General features: G+C 43.9%; 1 protein-coding gene across 2 annotated transcripts in view; it reads right to left on the bottom strand.

Annotated features, from left to right (window-relative positions):
* Window positions 1–10697: 10697 nt before the first annotated feature.
* Window positions 10698–22500, bottom strand: part of slc20a2 (solute carrier family 20 member 2) — a 34687-nt gene continuing 22884 nt past the window's right edge. For both annotated transcript variants that reach the window (XM_080852868.1, XM_080852869.1), the window contains 7 exons: window positions 21774–21870; window positions 21343–21462; window positions 20240–20458; window positions 17819–18407; window positions 17019–17204; window positions 14840–14924; window positions 10698–10919 (listed from right to left, as the gene is read on the bottom strand). In XM_080852868.1, the coding sequence (XP_080708994.1) occupies window positions 10755–10919; window positions 14840–14924; window positions 17019–17204; window positions 17819–18407; window positions 20240–20458; window positions 21343–21462; window positions 21774–21870 (1461 nt within the window). In that variant the 3' untranslated portion in view covers window positions 10698–10754. The remainder of the gene's footprint in view (window positions 10920–14839; window positions 14925–17018; window positions 17205–17818; window positions 18408–20239; window positions 20459–21342; window positions 21463–21773; window positions 21871–22500) is intronic.

Genomic DNA, 22500 nt, shown 5'->3' with positions numbered 1-22500 from the left:
AAATCTTATTTGAATCATCGATTCGTGACTTGCAGTTTCAAATCTTTTCTCTCCAAAAGCAAGGCATTACAACACATGAGCATTTTACTGAGTGTGAGATGCTTTCACAGCGCAGGTTAATAGCAGGGCGTTGAAATATTGATCTTTTTGGGGTTAAATATGTTTGTACTGTTGGTACATATGAGGATGCAGTCGGCATCAGGGAGTTACAGGAATCGCCTCTGTTTTCTAAATCGGATGAATGTGTCTACGTGTATGTTTGTTTTTAATGAGTGTATGGATGAATGTGTCTACGTGTATGTTTGTTTTTAATGAGTGTATGGATGAATGTGTCTACGTGTATGTTTGTTTTTAAATGAGTGTATGGATAAATGTGTGCACGTGTATGTTTGTTTTTAATGAGTGTGTATGAATGAATGTGGACGAATGTGTACACACACACAATGGAAACGCAGGTGACGCATTAATGCTGAATGAAAGTACCCATTTAAATACAAAGACATTAATGATTAGCCTCCGGTTATTCATAGAGACCACAATTGCACGAACACACACACACACACCCACACACACACACACACACACACACACACACAGACACACACACACACACACACAGACACACCCACACACACACACACACACACACACACACACACACACACACACACACACACACACAAACACACACACACACACACACACACACACACACACACACCCACATACACACTGGCATATAAGCCTCCATTAAGCGACCTCACCTATAAAAGCTCCTCCCTGTGTGGAGATAGGTGAATACTCAGCTGGAACTCTGTGCTGTTCTTCCACTCATACAGGACCCAGCCACTCACACAGAGCCCAGGCACTCAGCCCTCTTCACCTGGACATGAAATCTCTGATCCTCTCCTGCCTGTTATCTTCAGGTGAGTCTGTGCCCAAGTAGATAATAATAATAATAATAATTCATTTTATTTTTAACGCAGATGCGCTTTAATGTCTGCATGTGTGGAAGTGTTGGAATCTGTGTGAATGCCGAAAGGCAGCTAAATATCTGTATGTGTATGTCTGTGTGTGTGTATGTGTATGTGTGTGTGTGTGTATGTGTATGTCTCTGTGTGTGTATGTGTATGTCTGTGTGTGTGTATGTGTATGTCTGTGTGAATGCCGTAAGGCAGCTAAATATCTGTATGTGTCTGTCTGTGTGTAAGGGTGGATTCCTTAGATGGCTGCCTGGGTATGCATGTGTTTGTGTGTGTTTATGTTTAACCTCAAGCACATCTCTGGTGCTTTTAGATTTGTTTCTAACACACACCGTAGTGAATTCAAGACGGAGCTGGGTGTGTGTGTTGATATGTGAGCACAGGTGGGTCTGGGGGAGAGGTGAAAGGTCATGCAGGTGTGTTATAGGATTCTTTAATCTTAGAGGCAGACAAACTGTAAAAGCCACTGTGTGTGTGTGTGTGTGTGTGTGTGTGTGTGTACGTGTGTGTGTGTGTGTGTGTGTGTGTGTGTGTGTGTGTGTGTGTGTGTGTGTGTGTGTGTGTGTGTGTGTGTGTGTGTGTGTGTGTGTGTGTGAGGTGTGTGCTTGAGTAGAGCATATGTGTGGTTGTGTGTGAGTATGTATAGTTCGGGTCAACCCTAGGTTACTGCTAGTAGGTGTGTGCTTTTTTTACACATGAAGAAAACCCACACTCTGTTTAAAACTGACTCATTCACGCAACCCTTACCTAAGAAATTCCTGGTCTAAATAAAGGGCACATTACAAACGATACGTTTTTTAGTCTTTTGTAGAATGAGATTAAGAGAGATTATGAAAGATTAGGGGATGTATGAGGTCACACTGAGCTGTGTTTATGAATGAATGATGCCAACGTTTCCAGCACAGACTAGTTTCTCAGGGCGGGACCGTCTGGGTATCTTGAGTGTTTTTGAGAGAAGCGATCTGCGTAGGAGTCGTGTTTTTGCAATGACTTTGTTTGTGTGGGTGTGTATACACGTGTGTTTTGAGATGGGGAGAATAGAGCAGTGTTTTCTTTAATTTTAAGAATGTCTGGGTGTGTGGGTCAGAAATGTGACGTTTATTTACTTTGCCAGGTGTACTAGATGGCAGTGTGATTGACATGATTTACTATCATTATCAGAATCATGTTTATTGGGGCCAAGTACATTTTCATATACAAGGAATTTTTTTCTGGGTTTAGTTGCTCTCAATGTACTTAAACTGAAAATATGCAGTTTATCACAACAGTTAAGGACAAAATAAATAAATAAAATATATAATATACTGAAAATATATAATAATTTGTCAACTGTTCATTATGCGGTCTAACGCCATATGAAATGTTTTCTCATCTAGCACTGGATGAGAAAACATGGAACGTGTATTAGAATAGAATAGAATATCTTTATTTAGAATAGAATAGAATAGAATATTGTCTAGATGGCAGTGTGATTGACATGATTTACTATCATTATGCAGCCTTACTCCATATGAAATGTTTTCTCCTCTAGCACTATGGAGCGTGGTGGGGGCAGTGGGCGTGGCGGTGAGCTTCAGTGCCCATGACTCACTGCTGGGGGCATCCGGGGACCTCCAGACCTCGAGTGAATATGAAGACCTCGAGAGGGAGAGGGCAGAAGAAGTTGAGATGAGTTTGCCAAAAGGTACGGTTTTAATAATAATAAATAATAATAATAACGCATTATATTTGCCAACGCACTCTTCATTCAAAAGAATCTCAGAGGGCCAAACTCCAAACCCAATTGTAACACTAATTCCCTGAAACGTGTCAAGATCTGATAACATTATGGGTTACTATGGTGACATATGTCTGACACCAGTGTGCTACCTGAACTCAAGTACAGGACATAAGTATGTGGACACGTCCCATATGTTTGTGTTGGGGACACATATATGACCTACCAAAGATGTGTAGCTTTGTGACTGTCATCTTTCTCTTTAATACATTTTACTTTGATGTCTTCGCAACAACTCGTAAGATCATGACTGTCTCCACAATGTGTTGTATATTTCTAACTTTGTGAGAATGCACCTCTGACTCGTGTCTGGTCTTTAGGGCAGCTGTGGCCTACTGGTCAGGGTGTCAGGCTGGTTACCGTAGGGTGGTCGGTTCAATCCCTGACCAGTAGGAAAAAATGTGGGTGGGGGAAGTGGTAGACCACTGCAGTCCCATGCCCACATTCACGGCTGAAGTGGCACTGCTCCCAGGGTGCCCCCAAAGGCAGTTCACTGCTCCGGGATAGTGTGCTTCACTGTGTGTATCACTACCCTGGATGGGTAAAATGCAGAGGTAGAATTCAGAGTGTGTGTGTGTGTGTCACTATCTCTGCCAAAAACATAGTCACTAGGGCTCATTTCCATTCATTTTTTTCCATTCATTTTTCAGTCCAGCAGCTCAGTAAAGCAGAGGAGATGGGAGACGTTGTGTGTGTGTGTGTGTGTGTGTGTGTGTGTGTGTGTGTGTGTGTGTGTGTGTGTGTGTGTGTGTGTGTGTGTGTGTGTGTGTGAGAATGCACCTCTGACTCGTGTCTGGTCTTTCAGTGCAGCAGCTCAGTAAAGCAGAGGAGATGGGAGACGTTGTGTGTGTGTGTGTGTGTGTGTGTGTGAGAATGCACCTCTGACTCGTGTCTGGTCTTTCAGTGCAGCAGCTCAGTAAAGCAGAGGAGATGGGAGACGTTGTGTGTGTTTGTGTGTGTGTGTGAGAATGCACCTCTGACTCGTGTCTGGTCTTTCAGTCCAGCAGCTCAGTAAAGCAGAGGAGATGGGAGACGTTGTGTGTGCGTGTGTGTGTGTGTGTGTGTGTGTGTGTGTGTGTGTGAGAATACACCTCTGACTCGTGTCTGGTCTTTCAGTGCAGCAGCTCAGTAAAGCAGAGGAGATGGGAGACGTTGTGTGTGTGTGTGTGTGTGTGTGAGAATGCACCTCTGACTCTTGTCTGGTCTTTCAGTGCAGCAGCTCAGTAAAGCAGAGGAGATGGGAGACGTTGTGTGTGTGTGTGTGTGTGTGTGAATACACCTCTGACTCGTGTCTGGTCTTTCAGTGCAGCAGCTCAGTAAAGCAGAGGAGATGGGAGACGTTGGACCTGGCAGCGGGAAAGGGCGGGGTCGGAAGAAAGGGAAGGACAAAAAGAAAAACAAGAAGGGTTCGAGCCACGCCCACACACCGAGCCAGAGACAGCACACACACACCACAGTGGAGGACCTGTGCTTCACGTCACACAGAGACTTCTGTATCCATGGACACTGCCAGTTCATGGAGGACCTGAGGGAACCTTCATGCATGTGAGTCAATCTCTGGCAAAGTGTTACATTTCAGTATGTAAGTGTGTGTGTGTTTGTGTGTGTGTTTGTGTGTGTGTGTGTGTGTGTGTGTGTGTGTGTGTGTGTGTGTGTGTGTGTGTAGAATAAAGGCTACATTGACATTGTCAGTGGGAAAAGTGTAGTGGTATTGGCGGCTTAATACCGTTGAGTGTTGGTGTGTGTGTGTCTGTGTGTGTGTGTGTGTTGGTGTGAGTGTGTGTGTGTCTGTGTTGTGTATGTGTAGAATAAAGGCTACATGGACATTGTCAGTGGGAAAAGTGTAGTGGCATTGTCGGCTTAATACCGTTGTGTGTTGGTGTGTGTGTGTGTGTGTATGTGTGTGTGTGTGTGTGTGTGTGTGTGTGTGTGTGTGTGTGTAGAATAAAGGCTACATTGACATTGTCAGTGGGAAAAGTGAAGTGGCATTGGCAGCTTAATACTGTTGTGTGTGTTGGTGTGTTTGTGTGTGTTGGGGTGTTTGGTAAGGGCTTAGCCCCACGGAGTGCTTCTGCTCGAAATGTAATCGGAATTGTTTCTTTATTATAAACTGGTAATTATAATTATTCTTAATTATTAACTGGTTTCTTTATTATTAATTAGCGTGTGTGTCTGTTTCTGTGTCTGTGTCTGTAGATTAAAAGCTACATTGACATTGTCAGTGGGAAAAGTTTAGTGGCATATGTGGCTTAATACTGTTGTACTGTTGTGCACCCCACGGAGTGCTTCTGCTTGAAATATAATCGGAATTGTTTCTTTATTAACGAACAGCTGTCAGAAAGGGTATGAAGGGAAGCGTTGTGCTATCCAGCTGATGAAGACGGAGCACAGGGAGGTGGATGCCGCTGATGTGGAAGCCTACGCCCACACGGCCCTGCTGGTCATCGCCGTCATGCTGTCAATCATCAGCTGCTCTGCGCTACTTCTCACCATCTGTGTGCAGTACGTCCAACACGCAACAACACAATACACCTCACAACAAACACAACACAAGTACACCTCACAACACCACAACACCACAATACACCTCACAACAACACAACAACACAGTACACCTCACAACAACTGACATCTTTGTAATTTAAAAAAAATAATTTCTGTGTTTTGCATTTCCAGCTATAAGACACAGCGGCGATTTCAGGCTGTTTTCTTTAATCCGAGCAACGAAAAGGAAAACCCTCTGAAGAATGACATGATGGTATGTAGAGCTGTTTAGTCTATAACACACAACTGCTATAGCAACCATTCAAATACAAATTAACCGTTATGTGGAATATTATTTAATGATTTAATGACAATTTGTTCAGACAATTGGTCTAGAACAGACCTGGGCAAAGCGCGGCCCCATTAGGAATCAATGTAAATCGATAACAATTGATATAACTATTAATTTGTATACTTAATTATAGTAATAGTAATAGTAATAGTAATTATAATAATTGCAAGCTTGCTCTTGTGTGTGTGTGTGTGTGTGTGCCATGTGTATTGGTCGTCTGGGCAGACCCTTTAATACTGCAAAACATGCTAATTTTTCTTGCTGAATTGTGTTCAGCTTATAAGTCCGGCCCTCCACAACAGTCCCACTATCTCATGTGGCCCCTTGGGGAAATGAATTGCCCACCCCTGGTCTAGAAGATAGGTCTAGTGTACCTGCTGTCATATTAACTGATTAATACCTCTTGACCTTTGCCCTTTTGTGTAGATTTAGGATCCATGGAGGCCTAATACATGACATCTTCTAGCAACCCAGCAGACACAACCACTTTATTCAACGATGGATATTTATTTATGTGTTTACTTATTTATTGACATTGGCACTTAAGTTTAGTTGATCTTATGTTTTATTTATTTCAATATCCATGTATTAAGTTACTGTAATCACACCTGTGGAGCATCTTCATTTCAGAATAAAAGTCCCAAGCAAAGACCAGTTTGGTTTCTTATATTTAGTTATCAATTGTGAACTGGGAAGCAGGGTTATAGACATAACCGGCTAGTTCTCTTCCTTGTGAAAAACATAATTTCAGGTAATTTGATGCAATGCAGACTGTTTTTTAGAGTTCTGAGCAGTTCAGAGTCATTGGGTTTATAGTTCTGTTTTTTAATAGTATATAGTAGTTTTGAAGGTAAGACAACATGTCTCTAAGAACACACCGGTTTGTGACAGTTATCAGAGGGGAAAATCCCCCCTGTCCCGTCATCGTACATGAATTTTACACGTTCAGTTCCAACCTATTTTTTTACACGTTCAGTTCCAACCTGATTTCCATACTCACCAACAGGAACAGTACTCTTTAAATCAACACACTAACTCACGCAACAGAAAAGACAAAACACAGAAAACTGTTGGTATTCTTGTCATTTTTATTCCCATTATTTAATTAGTTCAAATGCAGACAATTCTCACTAAGTTTTGTAAAGAAATAAAACAGTAAAAGTACAGTACATTATATACGCAGATGAAGAGTTTGGTTGGTTCTACAGACACGGAGCGCAACAGGCAGCGGGGGCCCCTCAGGTGGGGGGCCACGACATTCCAAAAGGTGCAGCAGAATATGGAGAGATGTAGTTCGCTAAACCTCACTGGTGTGTGTGTGTATTGCGGGATGTTGATGTGTGTGTGTGTGTGTGTGTGTGTGTGTGTGTGAGAGTATTGCAGGAAGTAGATGTGTGTGTGTGTGAGTGTGTGTGTGTGTATTGCATTATTCGGGAAGTTGATGTGTGTGTGTGTGTGTGTGTGTGTTCGCTAAACCTCACTGGGTGAAGAAGACTGATATGAGACTCCTGTCATTGAATGCCCACAGGAGTCCATGGATATATTGCTACGTATTTTTAACTCTCCACAGACATGATACAACCAAATGGAACACCGATATACAACATAACCCAACAGGCTGTTTTTTTTGTGTTTTTTGTATTAAGGTTGGATTATCCTAAGGTTAGTCAAAGAATTATATTAGCCTTAAAAAGAGTTGCAGTCAGCGTAAGGTTGGGGTGCGGATAGCTGATTTCTGAGTTGGGACCTCGCCGCTTTCACACAATCACAGACAAATCCTCCCTACAGCTGGTTGAGAACAGTCAGTGTGTAGAAATGACCGCAGGGTGTATTGGTCAGTGGACCAAGGGACCTAAAACTAGCTTTTTTTTTTAAAACTAGGTACTCACAGAAACCTTGTTGACATCAAAAAGAAACAAAAAGGTCAACTGCAAAAATCACCACACTTCCAACAGCCAGATACAACTGTGTAGCAACAGCACCATTACTAATACAGTCCCCCCCACGATCTCAGCTAACTGCTAACCCATTTTCTCACGGCTATCTGCTAACCCAGGATATTTACAAGTGACTGCTGACCGTCACAGTTTCGCTACAATTCATAGTTTATTGGGCCGCATCTCAAAAAAGTTGGAAAATATGGCACCTTGTTTTCAACAGTGGAAGGGAGCCTGTGGCCTGGTAGCGCTTGTGCCCCCCATGTTTTTGAACACATGCCCAAACGGTGGCCATGTCGCCATGAGCTGGCAGTCTGGCAAGATGGAAGCAGCGTTAAAACATCTGTGAACACCAACCGCACGGTCTCCTCTGCTCAGGAGACTTCCCTGTGCAAGAACCAAAAAGAAGTCAGCGCCCATCCGGGCGCCATTAGTGTATGAAACCACTCCCAATGCCACGTGGCCAGGCATCACATGGTCTCTAGTGTTCCACTAGGCCTCGACTCGGCCCAGATCATCCTCTCTCTCTCGCGCTCTCTCTCTCTCTCGCTCGCTCTCTCTCTCAGGTAAAACTCAGATATGTAGAAAAATATAGTTTAATGAAATTTGTATATCTAATGTATGTCTTAATTATTTGAAATCACACTCACAAATGTATTTCAGCGTAATAGTGTAAAGACATACAGGATCATACGTCACACACTCACTACCACCTACTAAAACTCCCGATAAGATTGAAACACATCTTGCTATTGTGACAGATGAATTCGATGGAGATTAGTCGTTCATTGGCATCATTAGGCAGCTGGATGAGATATTCTTAGATATGATTACAATGTAAACACCACAGTACTGATAAGTTACTGTATGGAACACACAGTAAAGCACAACATTACAAGGCAAATGGCCATTTAAGCATAGATTTTGTTTATGACAGAAAAAAAAAAATAATACACCACAAATAAACAGCAACACTTTGCGTTGATTCTGAAAGCCACGCATTTGTACATTTCCGAATTAGGTGACTGTCCAGAAGCGGAGGACAATCCAGCCAGCCCTTTTTTTATCTCATTGGGCAAAGGGCAAAAGCGATCAGACCTTACGTTGGACCGAGAACCGACAGAAGCCTTCTCTCCCTGTGCTGCAGTAAAGTTTTTAGTGGGCACACAGTAGAGGCATCTGCCCTCATCACTGTAGGCCCGCAATAGACACGTCTGGCATCGTTACCGAGTACGACCCCTTGTCTGTCGATCACTGTGAGCCTATAGTAAGGTTTCTGTGTACGACCCCTTGTCTGTCGATCACTGTGAGCCGACAGTAAGGTTTCTGTGCACGACCCCTTGTCTGTCGATCACTGTGAGCCTATAGTAAAGCTTCTGCGTACCCCGACCTGTGTTTGCAGACACAGCAGGGACCTGAAAGGCCCACATGCATCACTAAAAACCGAATCAGCCCGGGGGAAGTCAGACGCGTATGAGCTTCCGATCAAGAGGTGTTAACAACTGCTCTCACAATTACACTGTACATTAAGTCTGTGTGTGTGTGTGTGTGTGTGTGTGTGTGTGTGTGTGTGTGTGTGTTGATATGGTCCTAAACTGAGAGTACTATGCAGATATTTGGCCGATTCTGCACTTCTAGGCCTCACAGGGGCATGGAGGTCATGGTATGGCATTGGTATGGGCTCTCACTGGCATTGTACTGGCATGGTTATTGGCATGGTATGGTATTGGATGGCTGGATCATTGGACCTGAAAGTGGAGAGGGATTCTGGGATGGCATAGGTCTGACCTCACAGTAGACTGGGATTCCTGCATGGCAGCATTATGACATCAGAGTGGTATGGGATTCTGAGATGGCATCATTACTGGCAAACACTGGCACGGTGCTGGATGGCAGTTGAAGCTCACGCTGGTGAAAAACCAGTGTATAAATAGTATCTTGCTTGCTGTGTATTTACAATGATTGGCAAAATGCCATGGGAAAATGTTTCCATGGTTTATGGTCAAAACGGAATGAAATAAAATGAAATTGAAATTTTCTATCGTTACCAGTGACTTAAGTAGTCTGAACTTAAAAAAATGAAGGTTCTTTTCTATCTTCAGCAGAGTCTTAAGTAAAACTTAAAACTTCCCATTTGTGATGCTCACACAGATATAACACGATTTTTTCAGTTGGGTTCGGTAGCTACAGCAAACGGACTTCTCCCAAACGATGGAAAGAGAACTAACTGGTCTCCTTCAGATTATCTCTCTTCGCTTAACAAATACTTTAAAACAAGTGATCATTCTTGAAGGTGACAGAATCATAATACGTCTGGGTTTAGTTTTAAATGGAACCCCACTCAACTGTGACAAAACGTGCTTGTAAGTTAAAATAACTAATCCTCTTTTAAATGTCATGAATTTCAGCTGAGCATCAAACCGAACTCATAAGTTCAAGATCTGTGCGTTTTGGGGTGCGGTGTGAAAAAAAAGTGTGTGGGGTGTGTATGCATGTGGGCATTGGAGGCTGAAAACACCTTGACCGAACTTTTGACAGAAATTGTATGATATTGTATAATGCAACATTATTTAGAAAACCAGAGAAAGAAAAAACACAAAGTAAATAATATGTACAGAAAAAAGAACAGTACTAAAACGAGGACCTTCATTAAAAAAAAAAAACATACAGCATTATGACTACTGTCTTCTGAAAAGGGTTTCTATGGTAACACAAATACCTATGGAGCCCTCATTTGGCGGGGTTAGAAGTCAGGGGGTCAGGGGTTATGTGCTGATGACATGAAGGGTGGATGTAGAGGTCAGCCAGTGTATTTATATTTGTCTCGGGAGCACAACACTGTGTGTGTGTGTGTGTGTGTGTATCTGCATATGTCTCACACTATAGTACCTGTCTGCATGATAAATACACTGTCATATTACTGCATATCCAAACATATCCAAAGAGTCCTGTTGCTTCGGGTCCAAAAGCTGAATTTGGTAAAGACAAACAAAAATAAATAAAAAGAGCAGACTTGGCGGAAGGAAGATTCCATGTCACATCCTGGCACCGACCCCATCACCTGTTCCTGCTCCTCCTGTCTGTTTTCCTCCATCTTTTTTTTCCTCTTTCTGCTCGCCCTCTTGCACTTTATTCTTCCTCCCTCTCCCTCCCTCCCTCTCTCCCTCTCTCTCTTTCTCTCTCTCTTTCTCTCTCACGCGCTCGTTCCTTCCTTCTCCTTCTCAGACGTAGGGCAGGATCCCGTAGACAAACAGAGCCATGACGGCCGCGCTGAACAGGCCGGCCACCGGCACCGTCACGAACCACGCCAGGAAGATGTTCCTGAAGAGCCGCCAGTCCACCGCCTTCTTGGAGCGCAGCCAGCCCACGGCCACCACGGAGCCCACCTGTGCACACACACACACACACACACACACACACACACACACACACACACACAGGCACGCACACACACAGACACACACACACACACACACACACACACACACACACGCACACACACACACACACAAACATGTGCGCACACACACACGCACACGCACACGCACACGCACACACACACACACACAAACATACGCGCACACACACAAGCACGCACACCCACACACACAGGCACGCACGCACACACACACACACACACACACACACACAGGCGTGCACACATACACACGCACAAACACACACACACACAAACACAAACACAAGTTCATACACAAAACCAAGAACAACATCCATAAATGCTCAATGCACTCAGTAAGGCTATAAGTAATGGGAATTCACAGGATTAGATGACAAACTAAACACACATTGATTATTACATTATTAAGATGGAGAAAGTAGCACACTCATCACACATGAATCATTACAATATTAAGATGGAGAACAAATCACACAAACAAATTATTATATTATTAAGATGAAGAACATATTTAAGGAGAAGAGACGCTCCAAAAGATCATGCTAGAAGCGTTTTCCATTCATCTGTGGATGAACAGATCTGTTTTAGTAAATGATGTGCTGTTAGGATCATGGGTCACAACAACATCACACATCTAACGTGTTTTAGTCTCCACTAAAAGCAGAACAGTCCCTCCACCACTAGTGAGCGCTCAAACACACATTTCCACTGTGCTATTACTATAAACCTCCAGTAATGGACTGCATTGACTAGACTGAGAGCAGTAACACCTCATGGTAACAGCCAGAGCAGTTGAGCAGTTTGACACACAGGGGGAGCATCCACAGGTGTGTCAATCAGTTCGATACACAAGGCTAACATCCACAGGTGTGTCCCTCAGTTCGATACACAAAGGGTAGAGGAACAGGTGTGTCACTTAGTGGGGCACACCAGGTGTGGCATCAGATTTGTCAACTCCCTTTTTGTGCCAATAGAGTGGCATTGTCAAACTGTTTTACCTATCGGACCGGGCATTCCAACTGCATGTGGGGAGCAATTCTATGAATTTGGCAAAAAGCGTATTGGCGGAGAAGATTATAGATTGATATATCGCAGACTATACCTTGAACAGCAGTAATGTGTAGGAGTGCAGAAGTCTTACTTAAATAAACAAACTTGCTAAGTTGGAGGAACAGGATGAGACTGGCATTAAATTACAGTAATGTATATATTCATATATATAAAATGTGATAATCTAATGTGATTAGAAGTTAGAATACAACTGAGTATCTGAAAGGATCAATTCATTAAATCACTTATAATCGAACTGAAAGTTAAGAATATGCTAAAACGTCATGTATGCTAACTTTATTGTAATATAAATTAGCATGATTGTTTAATGTGAATGGCTGTCTGGAGGAACTGGTGGAGCGGTGTGGAGTCACTACTCGTTGCAGTATCGGGCTCGGAGTAGAAGAACTGCTTGGCTGTGGACCACCAGTGGTACTGAGCACTATGGAAATGTGGTTCAGGAGCGCCATCATCGGCACACAATAAAACTCCTCAGAGAGTCACTTACATATTTTGAAGGCTTAGGAGACATTACATATGCATTTTCAATGTCTAAAATATTGAATTATATACGTACTATAATTTAATTATATACATACTATTATTTCATTATATACTTACTATTATTGAATTAGTGATGTGTGTGTATACATATATATGTATGTATGTATGTATGTATGTATGTATGTTATATATATGTATGTATATATGTATATATATATACACACAGTATCTGGTGCTCTGTAATGGCAGTAAGCCTCCAATCAGCATGGCAACACAGGTAAGCATAGAGCTACGTGAAGGAGACAGATGGGTAGTTGGGAAGGAAGGGCTGGATTCTGATGGCGATTCGATGACCGGGGCATTCCTCTGCATTTCACCTAGTCTCTCTAGACTAGTGGGAGTGTGTGTGTGTGTGTGTGTGAGTGTGTCTCTCTCTGAACTGCTCTAACAAACACCTCCCAACTCCACGGCGGTGCTGTACCGCCATGGTAAGTAATCCTTACGTCACAGATTTAATATAGCACTGCCCTTTAGCGACGATCCGCACAGTAACTTGAGTGGACTACCAAATAGAACAATCTGAGCGGTTAAACATATGACGTTTGTCTAGTTTGATTACAATTCATGACTACACTTATCGTACACTGAAAAGAGTTAAAAGTAACACAGCTCAATTGCTTACATTTCTCTTTTTGTTGGTGGACAGCTGGTTTTAAGATGGCATGTTTAAGATTATATTTTTTTTCACATTTGCAGTTATATTTGTAAAAAAAAAAAAACACTAGTGCAAAGCTGAGCCTATGTGACATTTACTAGTTAACAGTTGTAATGTATTGCCCCTCATGAAGATCTTCATTTGGGCAACATTGTGCTAGTTGTAGCAAATAATAAGGTCTGTGTTCAGATGTGCTACCATAATCTCTGAGAGTGAAAGAGTGTGCTTGTGTGATACTGTGCCGATGCAGCATGCGCACATGTAGGTCTGTACTCATGTGCATCTCTAGAAAAGCTCTGCAAGTGTAAAGTTTTACATCTCTAGAAAAAGCTCTGCAAGTGTAAAGTTTTACATCTCTAGAAAAGCTCTGCAAGTGTAAAGTTTTACATCTCTAGAAAAGCTCTGCAAGTGTAAAGTTTTACATCTCTAGAAAAGCTCTGCAAGTGTAAAGTTTTACATCTCTAGAAAAGCTCTGCAAGTGTAAAGTTTTACATCTTTAGAAAAGCTCTGCAAGTGTAAAGTTTTACTCGCCGTAAAACTCTGCTCATACAGATGCAGAACTGAAAAAAAAGCCCTGAAGCTAGAACTCCAGAAAAAGAGCAACAGAAAAAGCGATCAGCTTAGTCTTGGGAGTAAATGCGCTATGATTGGTTGTAAATGCGCTATGATTGGTTGGACTACTTCGAGAGGGGGGGAGGGACTAGACTGTACAGCTCTCCAATACCTTGCAGTGGGTGGAGCTTATGGGGATGCCCACATTTGAGGCAACAACCACTGTTAGAGCGGTCATTACTTCAATGCAAAATCCACTGTGAAGAAAACGGGACAGAGAACAGGACAAACACAACACAACATGTGCATGAGACGGCAGGGTCACGGCAGGGTCACGGGACACGACAGGACACACAATCCCCAGCCGCCCACTCTTCCCAGCATGCCATGGGGCGGGTGGGCAGACGGAGACCAGGAGGAACCACGTGACAAGACAGCGGGAGAAGGTTCTGGAACATGCAGACTGCATGCAGCTGTTACGCAGCAGGGAAGTGAGGGGAGGTCAGAGAACTGCACACGCTGAGGGTGTGTGTGTGTGTGTGTGTGTGTGTGTGTGTGTGTGTGTGTGTGTGTGTGTGTGTGTGTGTGTGTGTGTGTGAGAGTGTGTGTGTGTGTGTGTGTGTGTGTGTGTATGTGTGTGTGAGGGGAGGTCAGAGGACTTCACACGCTGAGGATGTCTGTGGGTGTTTGTGTCTCTGAGTGATAGCCTGCTGGCAAAATATGTGAGAATCTGTGTCTGTTTGTGTAGATGCATACTGACTAGCGAGTGTGTGTGTGTGTGTGTGTGTGTGTGTGTGTGTGTGTGAGAGAGTCTGTGTCTGTTTGTGTACATGCATACTAACTCGTGGGAGTGTGTGTGTGTAAGTTATAGTGTGTCTGTAGGATTGTATATGCGCGCACTTGCGTGTGTGTGTGTGTTTGTGTGTGAGTTTTCTGTGTATGTTTTGTGCAGTTCATCTGATAGGCTTTGGAAGGCCAATGACTCCCCCCCCCCCCTTCCTTGCACGCACAGTGACCCGAAACAGTGGGAGTGGCGGGTGCGGCCTGGGGCCTTTTACCCAGCATACCTTGCAGTGGGTGGTACTGACAGGAATTCCAATATTGGAAGCGAGCACCACAGTGAGTGCAGAGGCCAACTCTATAGTGAATCCACTGAAACAAAAGACATTCTTCATAGTCAGACTTTCCACTTACACACACACACACAGATACACACACACACACACACACACACACACACACACACACAGATACACACACACACACACATAGATATAGAGTCAGACAGACAGACACACACACACACACACACACAGACACAGATACACACATAGATATAGAGTCAGACACACACACACACACACACAGACAAACAGACAGACACAGACAGACACACAGTCAGTCAGACACACACACACACACACACACACACACACACACACACACACACACACACCCCACTCTTTCTCTCTGTCTCACACCCAGATCACTTTAGAACACAAGACATACTAATACATACACATCAACTGATCAACATCAACATGATACAGACACATCAGCAGAGATTACATACTCGCACACAAATAACATTCATTACCCAGACAACAGTATTTTCCAAACCCATTGTGCTAGCATGCAGACTAGGTTTGCATTGTGTATTGGCAAGCATGTGCTCTTAAAAGGAGGATAAATCATCAGTGTGTTCAATTGCCTTAGCCATGCCTGTGGGTGACCGCTTTAAGAGATATTAATAAATAAAAAAACGTGAACTAACTAATACTTCAACATTGGCACTAGCAGGTGTCAGCGGCAGGTGTCTGCACATGTGCGTGTCAGGTGTCCGTCCGCGCACGGTTGCGCGGTGGTCTGTGCGTATCTGCACATGAGTGTGGGAAGCATTCTAAGGTGTAACACATGCCTTGCTATTTTTTTCATGACGTAACACAAAGTCACCTGCCAAAATAACTGACAGATGAAACTGACAGAGTGTCCTCTGATCGAGGGGTGGTGAGAGAGAGTCAGGCGTCAAGAGCAGGTGTCTCCTTGTGTAAGTGTGTTTGTTTTGGAAGAAGGAACGATGGCCGTGTCTGAGGTGAGAACAGCAGCTTCCTCATTAGTGGTGGACAGGTGTACTCCACATGTGACTGTTAGGCCGCGGGGGGTGATTGACAGATGGTGTGTGTGATTGACAGGTGTACTCCCCACGTGACTGTGATGCCGCGGGGGGTGGGAGTGGCAGGTCTTAAGGGGGACAGGATGATGTATGACTGAGTGGCAGGTGGTGTTTGGCTGGTTCCTGAGAAACTACAGTACCAGTCAAATGTTTTAGAAGTTTTTTCCTTACTTTTTTTATTTTCTACCAGGTAGATAACACTTTTTTTTGTTTAGTAGTAATCATTCCATTTGTGTTCTTTCGTAGTTTAAATGTCTTAAGTATTAATCTACAATGTAGAAAATAATAAAAATGAAAAAAAAGCTTCTCAAAAAAATGAAATGTGTTCAAACTTTTGACTGGTACTGTATCTGTATAGTACCGGTATCTGCTGGTGTGAGGCGTTGGTATAAGGGGAACAACCTGACTATCTGCTGGTGTGAGGTGTTGGTATGAGGGGAACAACCTGACTGTATCGTCTGGTGTGAGGTGTTGGTATAAGGGGAACAACCTGACTGTATCGTCTGGTGTGAGGTGTTGGTATAAGGGGAACAACCTGACTGTATCGTCTGGTGTGAGGTGTTGGTATGAGGGGAACAACCTGACTGTATCGTCTGGTGTGAGGTGTTGGTATGAGGGGAACAACCTGACTGTATCGTCTGGTGTGAGGTGTTGGTATGAGGGGAACAAACTGACTGTGTCTGCTGGTGTGACGTTTGTTAGCTTGTTAGCTGCAAGCTGCTGCTGTGCGGGCCTGAGTTTGAGCATTAGCATTAGCTGGCTAGGCCTGAGTTTCAACATTAGCATTAGCTGCTGCTCTCTAGGCCCGAGTTGGAGCATTATCATTAGCTGGCTAGGCCTGTGTTTGAGCATTAGCATTAGCTGTTACTGTCTAGGCCTGTGTTTGAGCGTTAGCATTAGCTGGCTAGGCCTGAGTTGGAGCATTAGCATTAGCTGGCTAGGCCTGTGTTTGAGCATTAGCATTAGCTGTTGCTGTCTAGGCCTGTGTTTGAGCGTTAGCATTAGCTGGCAAGGCCTGTGTTTGAGAATTAGCATTAGCTGGCTAGGCCTCAGGTGTGTGCCCCTCAGCTCACCTGGAGGGAGTTATTGGGGTGAGGTCTTTGCCCATGGTCTGGATCACACGCCGCCCCCACACCCACAGGCCGGCACAGATGCCCACACCCCCGTAGAACAGCAACCAGATGGGTGTGGCGGCGTCCTGCATCACACCTTCCTGCTCATAGATCATCCACAGCGCCACCAGGGGGCCAATGGCATTGCTGCAGGCGCAAGAGAAAGACAGACACAGCAGAGTTATGAGAGGATGCATCTGAAGGCTTCTGAGAATGCTGGACACAAATTAAGAAGAAATTGGATCTGAGAAATTAGATATAATATACATAGCTATATAGGTATAATATACATAGCTATATAGGTATAATAGAAAATAATATGTAGGTATAATAATATGTAATATATAGGTATAATAATATATACATTGAGTATTATTATTATCAGATTTCTACATCTGCAGCTTCTTATTGAGAATGAAGAGTAGATATAAGTGCTGTGAGGGGTATTGCTAAAGTGATGATTAAGTGCTATATATGTATATGCTATATGATATATGTGTTGGACGGGGTGTGTGTGACAGGATAGTCATGTTAGTATGTGAATATGAAGATGCAGGTCCTTACGAGGGTATTTTAGACATGGCCTGTAACTGATCACTGGCTGGGAAAGGTGAATGTGAGAGGTGTGATGGGAAAGAAAGGTTGGTAGTTTTGATACATTAGTGTTGTGGTAAGTTGGTAAGGTGTGAGTGTGTTGTGGTCAGTTGGTACGGTGTAAGTGTGTTGTGGTGAGTTGGTACGGTGTAAGTGTGTCGTAGTACCTGACGTCATTGCCTCCATGTGCGAAGGATCCAAAGCAGGCGGTCAGGATCTGCAGGAAGTGGAAGAGCAGGAACACCTGAGGCTTGTCCTTCTCGTCCTTCTCCTCCTCGGGACAGTCCTCCAGGCCACCGGGTGGCGGTGTGCCCATCTTCTCCGACGCCAGCTTCACGTCCACGTCCCCCTCCTCGGCCTCAATCTCCGCCTCCGCCACGGCGTTGCAGTAGCTGGAGTAGCTGTCGTAGCGCACGCGCTTCTTGGAGTACAGGACGCTGTCGCCCACCAGCTTCTCGCTGTCCTCCGCGGACGTGGTCTCGGCGTGCAGCGGCTGGATCGGCATGCCGCAGATGGCCGCCGTGTAGCAGGTGTAGCTGTTGTTGCGGCGCAGGAGCCGGTAGTTGTTGTCGGCGCGCGAGGTGCGCTCGTCCTCCAGCTTGCCCAGGTGGATCTTGTGGAGGAGGTCCTTGTACAGCCCCGAGTCCTTGTGCACCGTATGGTACACCTGGCCGTCGCTCCGCATGTGGTCGAAGCTGAAGCTGCCATTGGCCAACGGGGACTTCAGGCAGCCATTGGTCATGGAGTGGGTGCGGCCTAAAAGAAGAGAGCTTTTTTTTAGAGTCATGGACAAAAATATTGGCACCCTTGCACTTCTGTCAGATAATGTACCACTTCTCTCAGAAAATTGTTGCAATTACAAATGTTTTGGTATTCAAAAAGTTCAAAAGTTCAAAGTACTTTATTGTCATTGTCACAAAGACAACGAGACAGTAGAGGCAGCAACAGACAGCATAAAAACTTAGGATGCTGTGAACATTGTCTTCCACAGCTAAATAATAATAAATAACAATTAATAAATAGATTAATAAATATTCACATGTTGATTTCTATTTTTTGCATTGGAACAACTAAAAAAAACAGACAAGAAAAGCCAAATCTGACAAAAAGAAAAGCTTCTAAAAGAAGACGGCTTTTTATAGTGGGAAATGCTCGTGGTGGATTCCAGTATTCCTTCCTGTGAGGGCATGCCAAAATTGGCTAATGGCTTTATAGTTGAAAGTGAAATGTGACCCCATGCAAGCTAAAAGCTATGACTTTGAAAGATGAATTGAAACCAAGGGGAGCTTTTAAATCTATTGATTTGTGTCCTAAAGCAGTCTGAGTAGTAGTAAATCAGTGAACTCCAGTAAAGGTCAGACAGTAATTCTTACCAGTACAGTTTGAGCTACTGACCACTTACTGAAGAATGAATGTGTGAAGGAAAAAACACTACTCTACTCACTCTTCTGATCACAGCAAGACACCCTAATGATACCAAACTGTCCGACAAAGATAATGTTCTGACAGAACCCTAAAGCCTAGTTTATACTTCGGTAGACGACACTTTTGTAAAGGTCGCCGACAAAAAAAAAAAGTGTCGTCCAGGCCAGGTGTGTTTATACTTCAGGCGAACAGTCACTTTGTGAGGACTTCAGCGCCAGTAGAAATTTCTCCATGTAGCCGACACTTCAAAACGACGTTTTAAAGTGTCGTCCATGACGTAATTTGTGTCGGCAACCTTTTCAAAAGTGTCGTCTACCGAAGTATAAATTGGCCTTTACAGGTGTAAGACCTTCTCCCACAGACACACTGCAGAAACACTACCTCTGTGTTCGCCACGACACGACACAGCCCCAGCCCGTATTTGCTACCTTTAATCCTAAAGAGCCCTTCAGTCAGTATTGTGGCGATACAACCAAAGACTTATTTTTTCCTTCTTTTCCCTTCATCATCTCTCTCTTCAGCATCACTCTCTCCCTTCATCATCACTCTCTCTCTTCATCATCTCTCTCTCTCTTCAGCATCACTCCCCCCAGCATCACTCCATCATCATCTCTCTCTTCTTCATCATCTCTCTCCCTCTCTCATCATCTCTCTCCCTCTCCCTTCATCATCTCTCTCCCTCTCTCATCATCTCTCTCCCTCTCCCTTCATCATCTCTCTCCCTCTCCCTTCATCATCTCTCTCTCTCTCTCTTCAGCATCACTCCCTTCATCTCTCTCTTCTTCATCATCTCTCTCTTCTTCATCATCTCTCTCTTCTTCATCATCTCTCTCTCTTCATCATCTCTCTCTCCCCCCAGCATCACTCCATCATCATCTCTCTCTTCTTCATCATCTCTCTCCCTTCATCATCTCTCTCTCTCTCCCCTCAGCATCACTCCCTTCATCTCTCTCTCTCTTCATCATCACTCCCCCCAGCATCTCTCTCTCACTCCATCATCTCTCTCTCACTCCATCATCTCTCTCTCACTCCATCATCTCTCACTCCCATCATCATCTCTCTCTCCCCCCAGCATCACTCTCTTCATCATCTCTCTCTCCCTTCATCATCTCTCTCTCTCATCATCATCACTCCCCCCAGCATCTCTCCATCCAGTCACTCACCGTAGAAGCGGCCGTTGGGGAGAGGGGCGGCTCCATTGGCGAGGCCCGTGGGCTCTGGCGTAGCGGGCCCTGTGAGGGGCAGCACTGATTCGTCGGGCTCTTTGGCCCCTGGCAGCTCCTTGAACACAGGGACCTCCTCTTCCTCCTCCGGGATCTTATCCAGGCTCTCATCAGAGATGCGAGACAGGTGCTCCTCCTTCATCTGCCCTATGTGACCACCTACGCACAGACGGAAACACAAATCCAATAAATACGCCGCAGAGATGCACACACGCATAGAAATTGAGGCACCCTTTAGATAGGGCACAGCCACGCTAGCTTCATTAGCTCAAACATTGGAATCAGGCGAGCCATCCCCAACCATTATGGGGGTGGAGTCCAAAAGTCTTAAAGGGCACCATCCCCTTTTTGCCATAATGGTGAGGAGGGGGAGAATTCAGCTTCTCACAACAAACAAGAACTTCTTTTCGTACCATCCCCTTTCTCGGTATTCACAGAACCTCCAGTCAGGGTTGGCAACACCTGAGTCCACTTTACTTTTTAATACCACAGCAAGTCAGAAGTAATCGAAGTCTTTACATTTACATTAGTTATGTAACTACTGTTAACTAAGCTGCTCGTGACAGACTGACTGACTGACCGACCCTTGTGTTATGTGTTATATTGATTGATTGATTGATTTATTTATTTAGGCATCGGAAGACACATTGAGGAATTAAATCCTCATTTTCAATGGTGCCGAGGGTACAATGAGAGTTAATACATAGGATAAAAATAGAATAAAATATAAATAAAATATAAATAAAATAAAATAAATATGCATATAAAATAGTCCAGGAGTACAAGGGAACGGTCATAAATAAACATCCAGTAAATCCATTAAAATGCTATGGTTGGGTCAACAGTTTCAATCACTGCAAGAGAAGTCTGATGTACATTTGATTAGGTTTATGAATTCCCTTACTGAAATAAATGAGCACAACCTTAATGTTTTTTGGACCTCATTTCAGATGTAGGGTGCTTTAAAACAGAAGGCTGTCTTCCCCAGTTTTGTGTTGGCATGTGGCAGATGTAATGTATTCGCACAAGTGTATTATACTCACTGGCAATTTTTCTCCTCATCCACGGGCATACTAGGAACCAGACCACCGCGGCACATACTATTGATCCTGCCAGAGTTATCAAACCGATCTGCCATACTGGCATCAGTTCCAGTCCTAACACTGAAACACACACACACACACACACACACACACACACACACACACACACACACACACACACACACACACAGAAAAGTTATTTCATAAAAGCAGACAATCATTACTTTATCCTATATGGAGAATGTACAGGGGTCAGATACAAATGCACTATATATACTCATAACTTCTACTCATGTGTGTGTACAGGTGTGTGAGTGTGTGTTTGTGTGTGTGTGTGTGTGTGTGTGTGTGTGTGTGTGTGTGTGTGTGTGTGTGTGTGTGTGTGTGCATGAGTGTGTGTGAGGGTGTATGCGTGTGGAGGGTGTTCATACATGGAGCTCCAGTGTACATGATGGAGAAGGTGTTGATTCCGATGGTGGTTGCATAAAACACAGGAAGGGCCCTCAAACCATTGGGCATGGGGTCATCCTATAGGGGAACAGATAACACAGTCACATGACCAGATGGTCCAATCACATATGATACAGTGTCACAGTGACACCACATCGCATCAGAACTCCAGTCTAAGTGACACTCCCTCCCGGAGCAAGGCTCATGAGATTATATCAGCCCAGACCCTGATTCAGATTCAGATGAGATTATACCAGCCCCAGACCCTGATTCAGATTGAGTAATTAATTAATATTATACCAGCCCCAGACCCTGATTCAGATTGAGATGAGATTATATCAGCCCCAGACCCTGATTCAGATTGAGTAATTAATTAATATTATACCAGCCCCAGACCCTGATTCAGATTGAGATGAGATTATATCAGCCCCAGACCCTGATTCAGATTGAGATGAGATTATATCAGCCCCAGACCCTGATTCAGATTGAGTAATTAATTAATATTATACCAGCTCCAGACCCTGATTCAGATTGAGATGAGATTATATCAGCCCCAGACCCTGATTCAGATTGAGATGAGATTATATCAGCCCCAGACCCTGATTCAGATTGAGTAATACATTAATATTATATTATATCAGCCCCAGACCCTATTTCAGATTGAGTAATACATTCATATTATATCAGCCCCAGACCCTGATTCAGATT

Source organism: Sprattus sprattus, assembly GCF_963457725.1.
Source record: "Sprattus sprattus genome assembly, chromosome: 15".
Lineage (NCBI taxonomy): Eukaryota > Metazoa > Chordata > Actinopteri > Clupeiformes > Clupeidae > Sprattus > Sprattus sprattus.
This window is presented reverse-complemented; position numbering and strand designations above follow the sequence as displayed.